The following is a 17,964-nucleotide window of genomic DNA, read 5'->3' as shown; positions in this document are numbered from 1 at the left end:
AGGACAGCGAGGCCGCTGGAAGTGGGGACTACAGTGCTGATGGTGTCCGGTGAAGTGCTTGGAAGTACTCGGTGAGCACTAGGAAGCATCGATTTGGCCGAGGCAACCAGTCGGGATGCCAAGCCGTCCATCACATAGTATACCCATTTCACAGGATGTCTGGATGTTTTGTAGAAGGATGTAATTCTATAGATGCTGAGTGCATAACTCTTAAAGGGACTGTATATTTAGGCAGATATCAAATTTTACACTGAATATTTATACAACAGTTAGTGCAGTGATCACCAGAAATGTATTTTCTTTAGTGTTGGCTGCTTTTTAACTCTGATCCATTATTTCTAATTAAGTTTTGCTGTTGATTGCAGGGAATCTGAGGTACCATGATCTACCATAAACTCTGTTCCTCTATGCTTTACACTGCAGCTCTACTTGTTAATATTTTTTGACCCATTGAAGCAGTCTCACAAGGAAATCAGTGCATTGAATGCTGATGTCCAAAACGGGATATAATGACGGATTATAAACTACAAGTATTATGAGTCACCAGCCACAATCCTACTCCGTACTGATGAGTGGCAAGCAACCCGAAAAAGCGGTCTATGGATGGATATTTGGCTTGGCTATCTTCCCATTTTAGATTCAAGGCTTGTTAAAAAGTTGGAGCCACACCCAGAAGGTGGCCCTAGCGAGATAAGTCTCTTTCTCTGGCAGATACCTCTTTGCATATTTTTTTTCCCTATGGAGCATTATTTCCCTTTTCATGTCCAAGTTGAAAAGTTAGTGCCACTTCCAGAAGGTGGCACTAGCTAGATGGGTCTATACCATACACAGCTGGTCTCATTAAGAAGAGCCAGTACTCTGCCTAAGAGCTCATTCGAGACGGCCGTAGTGTTTTGCAGTACACAAATTGCGGATCCGCAAAACACGGATACCGGCCGTGTGAAATCCACATTTTGCAGACCGTACATGACCGGCACTATGATAGAAATGACTATTCTTGTCCACGATTGCGGGCAAGAATAGGACTTGCTCTATCTTTCTTGCAGGAACGGAACTACAGATGCGGACAGCACACGGTGTGCTGTCCACATCTTTTGCGGCCCCAATGAAATGAACGGGTCACCAGTCAAAAGGGGCCTGGAGGCTTAGACAATTTAGTTTTGGTCTTCAGCTAGGAGGCACCTTACTTTGGAAGTATTTCCCCAGTGCTCTGTCTTTAAAGGGGCACACTTGCATACTGACAGTCCCTCTTTCTGTTTTTCTTTCTTCGCCTCATAAGCTGCTGCATGCTTTGTCTTTGCCTACTTGAATATAAGTGATAGAAACCCAGGTATTGCATAAGATGAGACTTTTTCCTTTACGATTGACCTCCATGGTGTCACATTTCTTGCCTTTGGCAACGGTGCTCCTGATGTGTTCAGTGCGGTTGCTGCTTTCTCCGACTCGAGAACTGCTGGGTTAGCCATAGGTGCCCTTTTTGGTATGTTTTATTGTAACTACAAAATTCTGTAGGTTAAAGGGGTTCTGCAGTTTGTTTTAACTGATGATCTATCCTCTGGATAGATCATCCGCATCTGATCAGCGGGGCTCCGACACCCGGGACCCCCGCTGATCAGCTGTTTGAGAAGGCAGCGGCGCGGTCTTCTCGCTGTTTACCGCAGGCCCAGTGACGTCATGACTAGTATCAATGACCTAGGCGGGGCTAAGCTCCGTTCCCTTGAATGGAGCTTAGCCCCGCCCAGGCCAGTTGATATTAGTTGTGACGTCACTAGGCCAGCGGTAAACAGTGAGAAGACCGCGGCACTGCTGGAGCGCCGCTGCCTTCTCAAACAGCTGATCGGCGGGGGTCCCGGGTGTCCCAGAGGATAGATCATCAGTCAAAACAAACTGCAGAACCCCTTTAATGTTGCATCCAAAGAAGTGTAAAACCAGACTTTTCACCTCTATATGTGTAGTAGTGAAATTCCCTATCTGTTCCAGGTGCTGGTGTATTTGTCACCACTGTGGTGGCTGGAGGCATTGCGCTGGTGAAACCATTTACAGCCGCTTCTCGTCCCTTTCTGAGAGACATTGTGTTTTATATGTCTGCCGTTTTCCTCACATTTTATGTGCTCTATCGGGGTTATGTAAGCTTGCCAGATGTTTTAGGTATGTCTTTATTTTATTTAACTATTAGCATACATTATGTCTTAACTGCATCTTTTAGTAAGGGTTCATACACAGGACTGTGGTTTTTGTCCACATCCGATGCACATTTTTTGCGGACTTATTCACTTCAATGAGGCTTGAAAAATACAGCACATTTTGTGCTGTCCACGTCCGCATGTCTGTGCCAAAAAAAATATAGAACATGTCGTATTCTTGCCCAGTTTGCGGACAAGGATGGGACATTTGTGAAGGAGTGAAAAAAAATCGGCTACAGGCTCTCTGCCGGTATCAGTGTTTTGCGGATCCGCAATTTGCAGACCGCAAAAATATCTACAGCTGTGTGCATGAGCCAGGGACGTAGCTAAAGGCTCATGGGCCCTGGTGCAAGAGTTCAGCTTGGGCCCCCGTCCCTCAGTGCTTGTTGGCAAGGGGCAGGGGAGCACATATCCTTCCTGCTGCCTGAGGCAAACATTGAAAGGGCACCCCCTCATGCCAAATTCTTAACCTAACCTCTTCCCTCCAGCCAGAGGTGTAAATTGACCAGCATGCACTTTCTATAATGCCAGTGTCTTATGTGGCACAAGGGTCTTTGTGCCCCCTCAGGCTCCTGGGCCCGGTAGCGACTGCTACCTCTGCACCCCCTATAGCTACGCCCCTGGCATGAGCCCTAACTATCCAGTGGCATTTACGTTGTATACCAACCATTCATTGTAAGCAGTACATCATTATAGTCGTGTTATTCAGCCTTTCTAGGTATCATGAAGAGCTTCAGATCTGTTGCATGGTATTTCCTTTGCAATAATTAATAATGATGATAATGTGTGTCTTCTGTGTTTAAACAGTGTATTTGTTGCTCTACCTGGCTTATGTCCTTGTGGTTGTCCTTTCCACCTGGGTCTATCAGAGAATGCGTTATCAGCTATTGTCTGCCCCCAGCTTAGATGAACCAGGTAGGAGCCTTCTTGGGAACTCTGAGATATAAGGACAATAATCTTCCCAGGCACTTCACTCTTCAAATTCTTCTCAGTGGTGTTTTGGGGATTTTTGTTTCTGTACAGACTAAATAATTGGTCCACTAAAGCTGCCTATGCAAATACAAAAGCAGTTGTCGAAACGATCTTCCAGCCTGACGGCTATTCTTCCCATACACATACATCCTTGGCCCAGCCAAGTGTTGTATGTGTGTTTCCTTGGGGAGGAGGAACAATGGATTTCTCATTCTGAAATCCACGGGAACAAAGAATTAAAGTGTACCTACATGTTAATAAAGCTTTTCATATGTCATAGCGACATATCAAAGGTTTTGATTGGTGGTCGTCTGAGCGCTGAGACCCCCACTGAGGAGAGAGAAGCTCTCACAAAAAGCTTTCTTCTAGCTGCCGGAGATGGAATTGAGACACTCACAGGGCCAGATTTATCATTACTCTGACAGCTCACTCCACTTTCACATATCGCTAAAGTCAGTTTTAGCAAAGTCAGATTTATGATTGGCCCTTTAAGACTGTAATAAATGTGGTTTGACGGTAGCAGTTTATCCGTCAGTAAGCGGCTTTACAAAAGTCGCACGTCTTTACGAATAAGTCGCATAAGATAAGCATGGTCCTCACTGGAGTGATTTTGAGCTTTTGTTTGCGACTTTTTTGCGACTTTTTAAATTGCTGCAATAGTAAATCTGTCTAGAGATTCATTTACATAAGAAAACACGCCCACTTTCATAAAACTGGTAAGTGTAGTGTAGTTGCTAATTTTTGCGCACTTTAAGCGATTGCGCAAAACTTTTTGACTTTTTCACTCCATTATTCTGACTTGAGCGAATGATAAATCTTGCCCATAGACTTTCTAACTGAGCCTGTCTCCTGCTGCGAGGAGAGACAACACGTTGTGTGAGGGCTTCTCTCTTATTGTTCTAGCGATCGTTGGGGGTCTCATCACTCAGACCCCCACAATCAAAACCTTTATTATGTCACTAGGATATATCAAAAGTTTGTTCACTGTATAGTATGATGAAATCCAAAATGACCGATTCTTCTTTTGGAAAACCCCCCATTTATCAATGTCAGGCTGACTAACATCTAATGTATATGGGCACCTTAAGACGTTAGCTGAAACACATCTTTTTATACAGTTAGATAAAATAGTGCCAAGACTCATTAGAGCTTCCAAGGCTTTGTTCACATCTAGTTGCCATTGATGGTAGCGCATATTTATAGATACTTTTCTGAAAATATTATTTCTCGCACACTGATACTCAATATTAAAACTATTGATGAGTAAAGCAAAGAACATTGATTATCTCATGACAATGGCACCTGTCACAGGCTGAGCTATATTATGCAGCAAGTGTATTGGAAGCAGGAAAATGGGCAAGCATAAGGATCTGAGTAAATTTGACAAGAGCCACATTAGTATGGCTGAGGAACAAAGGCTAGCCCATTTGATCCAGTCCCACAGAAGATGTAGTGTGGTACAAATTGCTGGAAAAGTAATGTTGGCTAAAATAGAAAGGTGTCAGAACACACAATCACAGCTTGCTTAAAGAGAACCAGTCACTATGAAAGGCAGTGTAATCTGCAAGCATCACGTTATAGAGCAGGAGGAGTTGAGCAGACGGAATAGTTTTATGGGAAAAGATTGCGTAAAACTTTTAATTGATAAATTTAAATCTCAGGGACAGCTATCTATGTATACACACTTACACAGAGAATGCTATCAATCACTGATAACACCTCCTCCGTGTACATCCATCAGTGACTGACAGCTATCTCTGTATACACACTTACACAGAGAATGCTATCAATCAATTATAGTGTATCTTCTGTGTACTATATATGAATCTACAAAGTTTCTCCTGCTCTATAACATGCTGCCTGCAGATTGCATTATATGGTGATGGTTTCTCTTTAAAGGGCTATGTAGCTGCACACTGGTGAGAATGCCCCAAGAGTTCTAGATGTTGGCTTGGCCTTCAAATTCGCCAGATCTCAATCTGAACAAGCATCTGGGGGATGTGAAAAAAAGAAAAAGTTAAAGAATTTGCTGCTAACATCTTGGTGCCAGATACCACAAGACATCATGAAGGTCTTGTGGAGTCTATGCCTCAACATGTCAGAATTGTTTTAGTGGCATTAAGGTGACCTATACAATATTAGTCAAGTGGTTGTATTGTTATGGCTAACCAGTGTATGCATATGGATGCTGATCCTGTATTAGCCAGAACAGAGTTGTCCCTCTGGATGTCCAGGACCAGGCTATTCTTTCAGTTCTTTTACTTAAATGGATAGATAATAAATGTAGCTAGGTGATAAAGGGGTTAGTCTATCAGCTATCAGGATCATCTGGGATTTCAGTGGTCCAACTCCTTAGAACAGAGGACCCTGGGTTCTCTGTGTGAATAAAGAGTGTCCACCATTCCAGTCACACCTATGGCACTGCCAGAGATAGCTGACCACTGTACCCAGCAGCCCCATAGACAGTGAATGGCATGTTGTGCACTACAGCTCCAATCACATGGGGAAGGAAGGGTCCCAAAAATCAGACCCCCAGTACTCATACATTTATGTTGTGCATGGGCCAAACCCTTTTACAGCTCTAGCATTTCAACCACCATTACACAACAGTTTTACCATGATGTGCCGTGTTATCTTATGTCTAACAATTGCAAAGCACTGAAACCTACTCTGTTACTTCCTTTTTTCTCAGAGTTTCGAACAGACACAGAAGAAAACTCAACCCCCACCCCTCATGGCTCAGAGTATGGTATGATGCTAGAATGATTTTCTTTATAGACCCATATATAGACAGTCCCAGATCAGATGAACATCCCAACCTTGTGTGGATCCAAATCACCAACTACACTGATGTCATCACATAGCCACATGGGAGGAATTTATCATGAGGATAATATTTGAAGTCTGTTTTGCATTGGCGTAAATTTGCCGTATCTTTGAACCTAACACTTTTACCTAGAAACACTACACTAGTTTTTGTGGTTTTTTTTTTTTCCCCCCCATCCCCCCCCCCCCCCCCCCCCCTTCTCCACTAAATTGAGTTTGCGACTTTAAAAAAAAAAGTTGCAGTAATAAATCAGGGGTGAAACTGACACAACATGGCTACTCATGCCTATTTTCCCACCCACTTTTCAAAGCTGGAGAGAGTGGTGTAAACATTTTTTGTGAAAATAAGCCTAAAAAAGTTACTAAAGCCAGATTTTGCAACTTTGTAAAGCCAGATTTCTGCAGTGCCAATTCTGATAAATTCCTCTTGTAGTTGCACCTCCAATCCCTGCTCATTTCTAAATAAGCCCCTGTACCCCTACATTCTTTATCCAACTTTTCCCATGCAGTGTTTGAAGAGTTGGTTCTGTGCTCTACAGCTGAGAAGAGTCTGGCATATTCATGAGCTGTCAATCTAAACACTCCTACTAGTGCTTGACTCACAAGCTGCAGTATCTGGTGCAGGTGGAGACTCCAACCCCTTGCTTCTGTCTTGCATCACTCTGCTACTGCACATGTGCAGAAGCCGAGAGAGGCCAGTAAGCAGTACAGGACTGGATTCCTTACCTGGATTGGATATTGCAATCAATTAGCAGGCATGTGATGAGATTAGAAGGACCTTGAAACAGACGAAGACATCAATGAAGAGCCAGAAGTCGGCATTGTTAACTGGAGAGCCTAGGCTAGGTGACTTACTGCATCTAAGGGCGGATTTACTCGGCCCGATTATCGGGAACAAACATTAGTAGGAACACTCGTTCCCAATAATCAGGCTGTTTAAAGGTGCTGCAGATCACCCGATGAACGAGCAAAACACTTGTTCTTTGGATGAAATGATCTTTAATGCAGACCCCTAAATAATCGTTTCAGGGAAGCAGATTGTACTGTGTAAACAGGGATCTGCTGCCCAGAAAAAATAATATTGTATGAGGGAGAGTGATGGTAGAACACATCTCTCCTCCTCATACAGTGGAGGTGATTGCTGCATGTAAATGCAGATCTTCACCTCCACCAATGAGCAAGCAGTTATCAGGAAGGAACAGTCCTTTCCTGATAATTGCCTGCCCAGTGGGCAATCTAAATCCACCTTAATGGCTATGTACACCTTTGGGGGGAAATTTCTTTTATGATTGCATTTTGCTCATTTTGGGCTAAAAATATATTTTTCAATTGGCCTTTATTAAAAATATTCTGCCGTTCTGTCACAAGGGGTTAACTGTTTGTTTACCTGTGTGAATGGTACTTTCACTTTGTGCCCTAATAAACCTTATTTCTAAATTGCTAACACATCATAACTACTTATTTAAGCCATATTCTTATCAGAAAGATAAGAATTGAGCTATAATGAGTGTTTATAAGGTCAGAGATGAGGAGCCCATCAGCTCGGGCTGCCTGTTTGAAAAGAGTGAAAATTCAGATCCTGCTACTAGATAAACTCAGTGCTGTGCAGGGAAAAGCGCTAAACATTTTTAATAAAGACCAATTGAAAAAATGATTTTGGCTCCAAATGAATACATTTCTTATTTAAAAGAATAAAAACTGCTACAAGAGGACATAGTTTTAAATTAGAGGGGCAAAGGTTTAAAAGTAATATCAGGAAGTATTACTTTACTGAGAGAGTAGTGGATGCATGGAATAGCCTTCCTGCAGAAGTGGTAGCTGCAAATACAGTGAAGGGGTTTAAGCATGCATGGGATAGGCATAAGGCCATCCTTCATATAAGATGGGGCCAGGGGCTATTCATAGTATTCAGTATATTGGGCAGACTAGATGGGCCAAATGGTTCTTATCTGCCGACACATTCTATGTTTCTATGTTACAATGCAATACTAAAAAAAAATGCTCCCAAATGTGTAAATAGCCTTTAAGTTACATAAAAGCTGGGAAAAGATTAGATAATGATTGTGTGGACATGCCATGGGACAGGTTCCCTTCTTCAAGTGGATCTTGAAAAGTCTACAGACCTAAAGCTCAGCTTGGTTATGCTAAATAAAAATCGAGATGATTGACCAACAGGAAACTGTTTCTAGGTCTGTGGGATCTTGGTTTAAATTGATGTCTGAGTACCTGCTATGTAGACTGATATGCAGTTGTAGTCCAAACTGTGTGAAATTACTCATATAAATTCTAGGCAGCAGACTCCATTTTGGCACTGTAGCAGGTCTGTAGAATGGACTCCTCGACTGAAAACTCAGATATTGACACTTTCCAATGCATACACAATATGAGACTGCACAGTATGATGAAGAACATATCTAGCTCTTCGGCTATCACATGGTAGTCATGACAGGTCCATTTTAAAGAGGATTTTTCACCACTCCTGACATGTCTGTTTTTAATAGCTTCATGCATTCCCCTGCATATATTATAGGTATATTATGTATTATACTGCTGACCATCAAATGGATAACTTGAGAACTGCAAATAAAATCATAGATAAATAATATTGTGTATGTGTTATCATGTTGACTAATAAGCTGTCTTATGGATTGCCCAGGAGATGAGTATCAGCCATTATTGCCAGTACAAAACACTACGTGGCAGATCCTGTTGGAAGGAATTAATCCAGTGGACTCAAGAAAGTGGAGACAGAAACGCTGGTATTGGAAAATATTAAAATCTTTCAAGGTATGGCATAACTTGTGTGACATGGTGCAAATTGTAGATCCACCTAAAGAGCTGGCCATAATATTCTCTTTAAGAAAGGACACTAAAAAATAAAGCAACCCTCTGTTTCAAAAAAGAAAAATCATATTAACTGGGGAATTAACACAACACTTACAGTACTTGGTGACCTCCTTTTCATCTTTTTAGCTGCAGATCCACTACTTCTCAGGCTCCTCTTTTGTCATTTTAGATGGCCGCACCGCTTATCCGGTGCACGTTGTGCATTGGTAGCTCAAGACTACGTGTCCAGCCCTGCTCTTGGATTGGCTGACACTGGTCACGTGAGCAGGGCTGGCCAATCTAAGGGCAGCAGGATGCATCAGTATGCTTCAGGGAGTCTGAGAAACAGTGCCATCTTGGATGGCAGAAGAGGACCCTGAGAATTTGCGGATCTGCAGCTAAAAAGATGAAAAGGAGGTCATCATTTAAGTGTCCTGTTCGTTCCCCAGTTAATCTGAATTATTTTTTATTTTTTCTGAACCGGAGGGTTGCTTTAATTACAAGTGTTCATGTAATGCTAATGGGCATAACAAGTAAACCTGTCATCTCTAAGCCTGCAGTCTTAAAACGTCCCTTAAAGGGTCACTAAGTTTTGGTAAAACTTCTGATATGTCCGAGATATAGCAAAAGTTTTCATCTGTGGGGTCTGAGCGGTGGTTAGCCAGGGGTAGTGCCATCCTGGTTGTAGGCACAGTGCTCTGGGTAAGTTCCATGCAGCAGGTCCCAGGTTTCCATGCAAAGGGTAGCGTGTCATTTCGCTCCCTGGTATTATATTATTGTTATTTTGCGTTTGACTGGTGTTAGCTATTATGGGTACCTGATATTTATTACTGCTATATTATTTATGTATGGGACATACCCGCATAAAATCTCTTACATAACAGTTTATAGCCTATTAATATATCTAGCCTGTGCTCTGCCAGGATGGTGGGTTTTTCTCTGCTACCTTTCCTTTTAAAATGACATGGTCTTTTATACTTTGATTAATAAAATATGATACCCTTTAGGGTCCATTCACACATCCGTATGTGTTTTGCGGATCCGCAAAACACGGACACCGGCAATGTGCGATCCGCATTTTGCGCACCGCACATCGCCGGCACTATACTAAAATATGCCTAATCTTGTCCGCAATTGTGGAAAAGAATCGGACATGTTCTATTTTTTTCGGGAACGGAATTGCGGACCCGGAAGTGCAAATCCACATTTCTGGATCCGGGCCGCACATCGTGCGGCCCCATAGAAACGAATGGGTCCGCAATTCCGTTACGCAAAATGCGGAACAGAATTGCGGACGTGTGAATGGACCCTTACTTGTACTTTGTGAGCTCCATTATTTGTTTCGGTTTTGTTCTTGCTCTAGGAGCTTGTACTTAGATTCTTTTATAGGTGGCCCCCAAGTTAGCCACAATACATATTGATGTACCACTAGTAAAGTCTTGGCATGTGGGCCACTTTTGGTCTTTTTTCGGTATTTACCAACTATAGTTATTTGATACATAAATTAAAAATCCACAATAAAAAAATCTTTTTGAAAAAGCTTTTCCATTGTTAATGTGCCTGTTATTATGCAAGCCATTTTTTAAAAACTTTCATTTTCTGCCATTAAAGATAAAATATAAAATAAAAATTGCAGTCAATCCTGTTTACTAGATTTGTGGCTGCCTTGTGTACGTACAGTATATAGAGCAAGAAGTAACTTTTCTCATATGTAAAAGGGGTTTTCTGATTTATTTTTCTGAAGGAAGGGAAGCTATCAGAAGAATAAAAAAATAAAAAAAAGAATGTGTACTTACCGCCTTTGTTTATTTGGCTGCAGCAGTGACGTGCTTGTCTGCCGCACATGACTGCAGCCACCATTTCGTGCCATATACCACTGAGGCCAACAATTGGCTTCAGTAGTCACATGTGGTATATGGCACATGCTGCAGCCAAAACATTACACCACAGCAGTGGCAGAAGGAAGCTGCAGTGCAGAACCAGACAGGGCTCTGGTGGGAAGTATAACATTTTTACTATTTGGTTCTTTGTTTCGAAAAATCAAGAAATAATGAAAGCAATCCCGTGTGATGTGATTGCCTTTAGGTTCCTATAGAGGTTTTGCTGCTACTCTGTGTGCCAGTTGTGGACCCAGATAAAGAAGATCGCAACTGGCAGAGACCCCTGAACTGCCTACATGTAATCACCAGCCCACTTCTCTGTCTATTTTCTCTACACTCAGGAGCTTGTGAGTACCAGACAATGATACTTGCCTCTGTTCTTCATTATTGGGTCAGTAAAATCACATTTCCATATTGTTTCCTGTTGTGCCTCCGTGACGGATTTAACGGGAGATTTGTTTTCTGCCCCTTTTTAGATGCATATATCGTTATTCAGGGAGCGCTTCCAGTGTGGGCCCTTTTGCTGCTGATTGGAAGTCCTTTGTCACTTATTATTTTCTTTACCACCAGGAACGGAGAACCCCCAAAATATCACTGCGTAAGGGCACACATGGCACCCTACTTTACTCACTCACTGTGTGATTCACCTATCTTGACACCTCTTTGTATGTTATTTAACATGTTTATTTTACCTGTTGCTCACAGATCTTTTCCTTTATGGGATTTATTACAAGCGCACTTTGGATAAGTGCTGCAGCAACTGAAGTAGTTAGCCTTTTGCGCACCTTCGGAGTCATCTTCCGCCTGAGTAATACAGTTTTAGGTCTAACTTTGCTTGCCTGGGGAAATAGTATTGGAGGTGAGTTTTTAAATTGTAAAATTTAACTGCATTAAAAGTTTAGTAACTTTAGTAATGCATTGCATTACTTGTACTGATCCTCATCTGGAGGTGTTTTCTCCTTTAGGCCTCTTTCAGACGGGCGTTGCGGGAAAATGTGCGGGTGCGTTACGGGAACACCCGCGATTTTTCCGCGCGAGTGCAAGACATTGTAATGCGTTTTGCACTCGCGTGAGAAAAATCGCGCATGTTTGGTACCCAAACCCGAACTTCTTCACAGAAGGTGTTCTGTAGATTGTATTATTTCCCCTTATAACATAGTTAGGCCTATTGCACACGACCGTATGGCTTTTTCAGTGTTTTGCGATCTGTTTTTCACGGATCCGTTGTGTTTCCGTTTCTGTTCCGTTTTTCCGTTCCGTTTTTCCGTATGGCATATACAGTATACAGTAATTACATAGATAAAATTGGGCTGGGCATAACATTTTCAATAGATGGTTCAGCAAAAAACGGAACGGAAACGGAAGACATACGGATGCATTTCCGTATGTGTTCCGTTTTTTTGCGGACCCATTGACTTGAATGGAGCCACGGACTGTGATTTGCGGGCAATAATAGGACATGTTCTATGTTAAAACGGAACGGAAATACGGAAACGGAATGCATACGGAGTACATTCCGTTTTTTTTTGCCGACCCATTGAAATGAATGGTTCCGTATACGGACAGTATACGGAACGCAAAAAACGTCCAGTAAACGGGAAAAAAAAACGTCCGTGTGCAATAGGCCTTATAAGGGAAAATAGCATTCTGAATACAGAATGCATAGTAAAATAGCGCTGGAGGGGTTAAAAAATAAAATAAAAATTTAACTCACCTTAGTCCACTTGATCGCGCTGCCCGGCATCTCCTTCTGTCTCCTTTGCTGAACAGGACCTGTGGTGAGCATTAATTACAGGTAAAGGACCTTTGGTGACGTCACTCCGGTTATCACATGATCCATCACCATGGTAAAAGATTATGTGATGGATCATGTGATGACCGGAGTGACGTCACCACAGGTCCTTTACATGTAATGAATGCTCACCACAGGTCCTGTTCAGCAAAGGAGACAGAAGGAGATGCCGGCATTGCGATCAAGTGGACTAAGGTGAGTTTAATTATTTTATTTTACTTTTTAACCCCTCCAGTGCTATTTTACTATGCATTCTGTATTCAGAATGCTATTATTTTCCCTTTATAACCATGTTATAAGGGAAAATAATAATGATCGGGTCTCCATCCCTCGCCCGTGTGAAAGGGGCCTTAGAGCTGCATTCACAACTCTGCAGGCTTTAGAGCTGAAATCTCCAACGTATGTTAATAGTTGGTTGTTACTTTTGAATTAACTTCTCAAAGGCCATCAATGTCAGATAGGTGCGGGTCCCACCTCTCGGACCTGCTCCTACCTCCAGATCGGGGCCTCCGAAGTGAAGGGAGAGCAGCAGCGCATGTGTCGCCACTAGAGATGAGTGAATTTCATATTTAGAAATTTGTTTGCACTTCATTTGGTGGTAAAAGCAGAATTGCGTTATGGATTGGGTTACCACTGACCATAACGCAATTCTATAGAATTGCGTTATGGTCCGTGGTAACCCAATCCATAACGCAATTCTGCCTTTAGAGGCATTCCGTTATTTATTCGGTCAGAATAGACGTCTGTGGCCTGCATAACTGATCTGTCCCGTTTCTGTAATGCAGGAGAGTCCTCCCCTGCATAACGTAAACGGGACAGATCAGTTTTGAAGCCCATAGATTTCTATTATGACAGAATGAATAACGGAATGCCTCTAAAGGCATTCCGTTATGCATTCCATCATAGAATTGCATTATGGTCCGTGGTAACCCAATCCATAACGCAATTCTGCTTTTACCACCAAATGAAGAGCAAACAAATTTCAAAATATGAAATTCACTCATCTCTAGTCGCCACTCTCTGTTCAACACTATGGGAGTTGCATGTTTGAGATGGGCATGCACATGAGATGCCTAATCTGGTCAAACTTTGTGGATTTGGGCGACTTTTTGTGTGACAGCTTAAAGGGGTATTCTGGTTATGTAAAGTTATCCGCTATCCACAGGATAAGGGGTAATGATTAGATCGGTGGGGGTCCTACCACTGGGACCCCAACCAATCATGAGAATAGGGACTTGTACCTGAGCCCCCTCAAATAAACAGAGCGGCCGGTCAGGCATGCGTGGCCACACTCCATTCATTTCTGTGGTGATTCCATAGATAGCAGAGTGCTGTATTCAGTGCCTGTTCTTACGATCGGTGAGGTTCCAGCAATAGGACCCCCATCGATCTAAAAGTTATCCCCTATCTTGTGGATAGGGGATAACTTTACATAACCAGAATATCCCTTTAAGGTTAGTTTCACACTTAGGTTTTTGTGGCAATTTTTTCTAGTAGTTTTTTTAGCCAAAGCCAGTAGTGGATCCAGCAGGAAGTGCATCAGAAGGGACTGAAAAATATACAGGAATTATTTATACTTTGTATTTCCTTTTATATTTTTTCATTCCCTTCTAACCCACTTCTTGCTTTGGCTCAAAAAGATTTAAGAAAAGCTGCAATAATTTTTCAGATCTCCTTTGTAAAATGAAAGGTGGAATCTGATCGGCTACTATGGGCAACTAAGCCAGTTTTCCTTTACACCAGTTTTGATAAATCTCCTTCTATGTGTGAACCCACCTTAACTCAGGAGATAGATATACTATAAAATGGTGCTAATGGGGGTTCCTTGAACACTGTACCTAAAGGTGTGTCAGGGTTCATAGCTGAACCTGTACATCTCCCCGTTTTTACCCAGGCAGGCCCTCTGATATGAGCATGGGAGAATTTCACGAATCACGCAGGGTAAAGTATTTTTCTGGAGATCCAGTGACGTACCGGGCTCTCCATGGGTAAGCTAGGCGGAGGCTTCCACCTAGCAGTGAGCCCAGTGATGACACAGACACTAATGGGTGGGCTTTAGCACTGCCCTAGCCTGTAAAACGGCTAGTGTGGCGCTAGACCCTGCCCATTAGTGCCGGCGATGTCCGCCTAGCAGTGTAAAAATATAAACAAAAAAGCCCTTGCCCTGCACGATACAGCACAGGGCAAGGGAGAGCACAGAGCATGAAATGATCCGATGCTTATGTCAGAAGGGCCGGAGGGGTGAAAATGGGGATATGTCCGGGTTTAGCTCTGAACCTGGACAACCCCTTTAATAATTTTCTCAAAATATTGAAAGATATTTATTTATGCATTTCCGAATATTGTCACTGCCATTAATTGGTTATGGGAGTGACGCAAACAGTTAATAGTTTGTTGTTACTAGTATTGGTATTTTACCATCCTATATATTGCTTTCCTTTTTTGCATTTTCAATTTATTTTTTTTTACATATCAAAAATTTCTATTTGAATAAATATTTCAGTTTCAATATTTTCAACCTGTTCCTCCTTTTCAAGAACAATACAATCAGCATCCTTTTATGCTCTTCCTGAGCACAGGACCAGAAAGCTGGCTGATGCTAAAAGACTGAAAAGTGAGGAATTGTGAACTTGAACTTGGTTGAAGGCAAACCCAGTTGTTACATTGATCGGTGACTGCAGGAAACCCTGTATATGACAGACATTTATGTGCTTGTTTTTTTTTTTTGTTTTGTTTTTTTTCTTCTACAGATTTTATATCTGACCTTACACTGGCTCGCCAAGGCTATCCGCGCATGGCGTTCTCTGCCTGCTTTGGAGGGATCATCTTCAGTATCCTTTACATGACTTACTCCACAAAATGTTACATATCTTCCATTAATTAAAAAAAATGACTTAAAGAAACTGGGCAATGGACACCATTTATCACATATCCACTGCATAGGTGGAGGGCTGACCGCTGGGACCCCCACCGATCACAAGAGTGGGGGTATCCAGTCCCTTGTGCGAGTACATGCAGGACCTCTGCTAGGAGTGCTCTAGATAGAGGAGTGCTGTATTTGGGAATCCCTAAGGCAGTGAATGGACCTGTGGACACACAGGGGAATAAGGGAACCCCAATTATTGTCATTGGTGGAGATCCCAGCATTTGGACCCCCAGCGATCATACATTTATTACCTATTCTGTGGTTTATGGGCCAACCCCTCTAAAAGCAGTAGTGTCATGGCAACATTTAAATACCCTTCTAATTGAAACTACTGAATCCAATCTATCATAATATGAATAACTCTGCATGCCTCCATGTAAAATTGGAGGCATACAGAAGTAGAGTAGAAGGCTCATGCATTCCTGTTATGGCTCCATACAACACATAGAGCCACCATTCGCCCACTTGATGGTACATAAAACCTCATCAATCTGGCAGATGTTTTATTCAAAGTTATCTACTTGCGCTTTTCTCCTGACCTGGTGTCAGATGTTCTCATAGGAGTTGGCCTGGGTTGTCTTCTACAGATGGGTCCAAGTTACAAATTACAGGTTAGTCAAGCCTCTGGTGTTCTCATGTTTTAACCTGATTAGTAAAGTGGAATTCCATCAAATGTTTTAATCCTTTGTGAGGTGATATACTGTATATCCACATTACATGTTGCCAGAGTGTATGTAGTGGGTTTTGTAGCTGAGCCCGCTTCATACACAGCTGGTGCCAGGTGAGAAATGTCAGTAGCGACCGAAGCAGTTAAGGAACCACATCATCGACCTAACCCTATAAGCGGTTTTCATGGCAGCACCCTGCCTAACAATGGTTTCAAGGCCTGCCATGTACGGAAACCTATTAGGTTCTGCCAGAGAAAGGACTTATTTGGCTAAGGCGCTAGGAATCTGGAAAGCTGTTCCGGCAGGGAACAGCCTGCCGGATCTCTTTGATTCCAGTATTGCCGGAAGCTTGAAAGTCTCCGTCCGGCCCCATTAACTATAATGGGGACCGCCGGAGATTCAGTTGCAACACTGCAAATATGCCGAGAATCGGCATGAAGAAAACCGCTGTGCGCTGCAATGTCGGAATGCAGAGAGATCCTGCCTGCCGGATCCCTAGCACTAGTGACAGACTAGTCTTACACTGACAGGCAAAATAAACTGCAATACAGAAGTGTAAGCAAATGTAAGGGGTTTTCAATTCACTTACTTCATCTGCAGTGGCCCTGTTCTCCTAGTTACCTGTGATGTCAGCTTCTTTCCCTGCTCTGATGACGTTCCATACACAAGCCTGAGGGAGCAGGTCTGCCTCTGTGCACCGAATTTCACATCAGTGGTTTTCCATTGACCATGGGTCAGGAAAAAAACAAGCACTACTTTGGTCCATGATGCGGACTAAATAGCCCATTGAAGGCATCTAGGTTCTGTCAGTGGTTTTCACGGCCATTTGGTAGGGGACGCTTTGGAGTTCTGTGCTCACCAGTACTTATATGGGAGCCACTGGCCGAGTGGTTGGGGTGTAGCGTTAACAAAGAATAACCAAGAAGTCCATGATAGGCAGTAGAACAATGGCTGATATTCTCGCTTGCTGGTTATGATTGGGAGCAGAAGGGAGTTTGCCATACTTTTGCCAAATAAGCCTAATATTATGATAATTCTTTCTCCAGCTTGAAGCACAAGGTCTTTTGGGGTGGATCCTAGCCGGCGGTCTTGGAATCAGTCTAGTTTTCTCCCTAATAGCAGTACCCATACAGTGCTTTCACCTACGAAGAGGATATGGGATTGCCCTATTCTTCCTCTATGGGCTCTTTCTCGTTGTTGCACTTTTAACTGAATTTGGAGTCATCAGACTATAAAACTTTTGATGTGGATGAACAGATCAATGGAATAACTTACAGACTAGAAAAATACAAATTGGCACCTTTCTTTCACCTCTGCTCCAGACCACGTCCTTACTGGCTGCATTATTGTCTCAGGGTGTTATTTGGCGGTTTATTTAATTTTTTGAGACACACAATCAAGATGTTTTACTATTTGTTATTTAAAAGGGAAACCAGCATGTGTTTTTGTTTTTTATTTTATGAACTTTTTTTTTTTTTTTACAAAACAATTGCACAATCTTGAAATGACTGATATATTTTTTATTCATATTGTGAGCTGCACCTACATGCGGTAACCAATGCAATTATGCTCAAATACTTTGTGAGGATATATTTTATATATGTATTTTTTTTTTTAATAAAGCTGTTCCTTGTGTTAAAATACTACATGTTGTAATAGTGGATACCACTGCTGCTTCCTCACAAAATTCTTAAATCACTTATTTTTAGGCTATAGTTACATCTGCATCAGAGCCTCCATTAGTGGCCTCCATTACACATTCCATAAAAACATATCTGACACCGTGACAAAAGCCAAACAAATTATAGTCAATGGGGAGAGTTATGAAACTGTGTAAAAGAAAAACTTTTACCTATAGCAACTAATATATATATATATATATATATATATA

At 42.2% G+C, this 17,964-nt stretch overlaps 1 protein-coding gene across 3 annotated transcripts in view; it reads left to right on the top strand.

Annotated features, from left to right (window-relative positions):
* The window catches only part of SLC8B1 (solute carrier family 8 member B1), a 58,418-nt gene extending 40,711 nt beyond the window's left edge, over positions 1-17,707 (top strand). For 2 of the 3 annotated variants that reach the window (XM_040416626.1, XM_040416627.1), the window contains exons 7-17: positions 1,375-1,480; positions 1,981-2,148; positions 2,991-3,098; positions 5,848-5,904; positions 8,638-8,768; positions 10,893-11,034; positions 11,164-11,285; positions 11,393-11,546; positions 15,230-15,310; positions 15,955-16,016; positions 17,120-17,707. In XM_040416626.1, coding sequence (XP_040272560.1) covers positions 1,375-1,480; positions 1,981-2,148; positions 2,991-3,098; positions 5,848-5,904; positions 8,638-8,768; positions 10,893-11,034; positions 11,164-11,285; positions 11,393-11,546; positions 15,230-15,310; positions 15,955-16,016; positions 17,120-17,308 — 1,320 coding nt within the window. In that variant the 3' untranslated portion in view covers positions 17,309-17,707. Of the gene's footprint in view, positions 1-1,374; positions 1,481-1,980; positions 2,149-2,990; positions 3,099-5,847; positions 5,905-8,637; positions 8,769-10,892; positions 11,035-11,163; positions 11,286-11,392; positions 11,653-12,833; positions 13,065-15,229; positions 15,311-15,954; positions 16,017-17,119 lie in introns of those variants that run through there. The other variant, XR_005776197.1, reaches the window with a different exon arrangement.
* The last annotated feature ends 257 nt before the right edge of the window (positions 17,708-17,964 follow it).

Source organism: Bufo bufo, chromosome 2 (assembly GCF_905171765.1).
Source record: "Bufo bufo chromosome 2, aBufBuf1.1, whole genome shotgun sequence".
In the NCBI taxonomy this organism is placed as follows: domain Eukaryota; kingdom Metazoa; phylum Chordata; class Amphibia; order Anura; family Bufonidae; genus Bufo; species Bufo bufo.
This window is presented reverse-complemented; position numbering and strand designations above follow the sequence as displayed.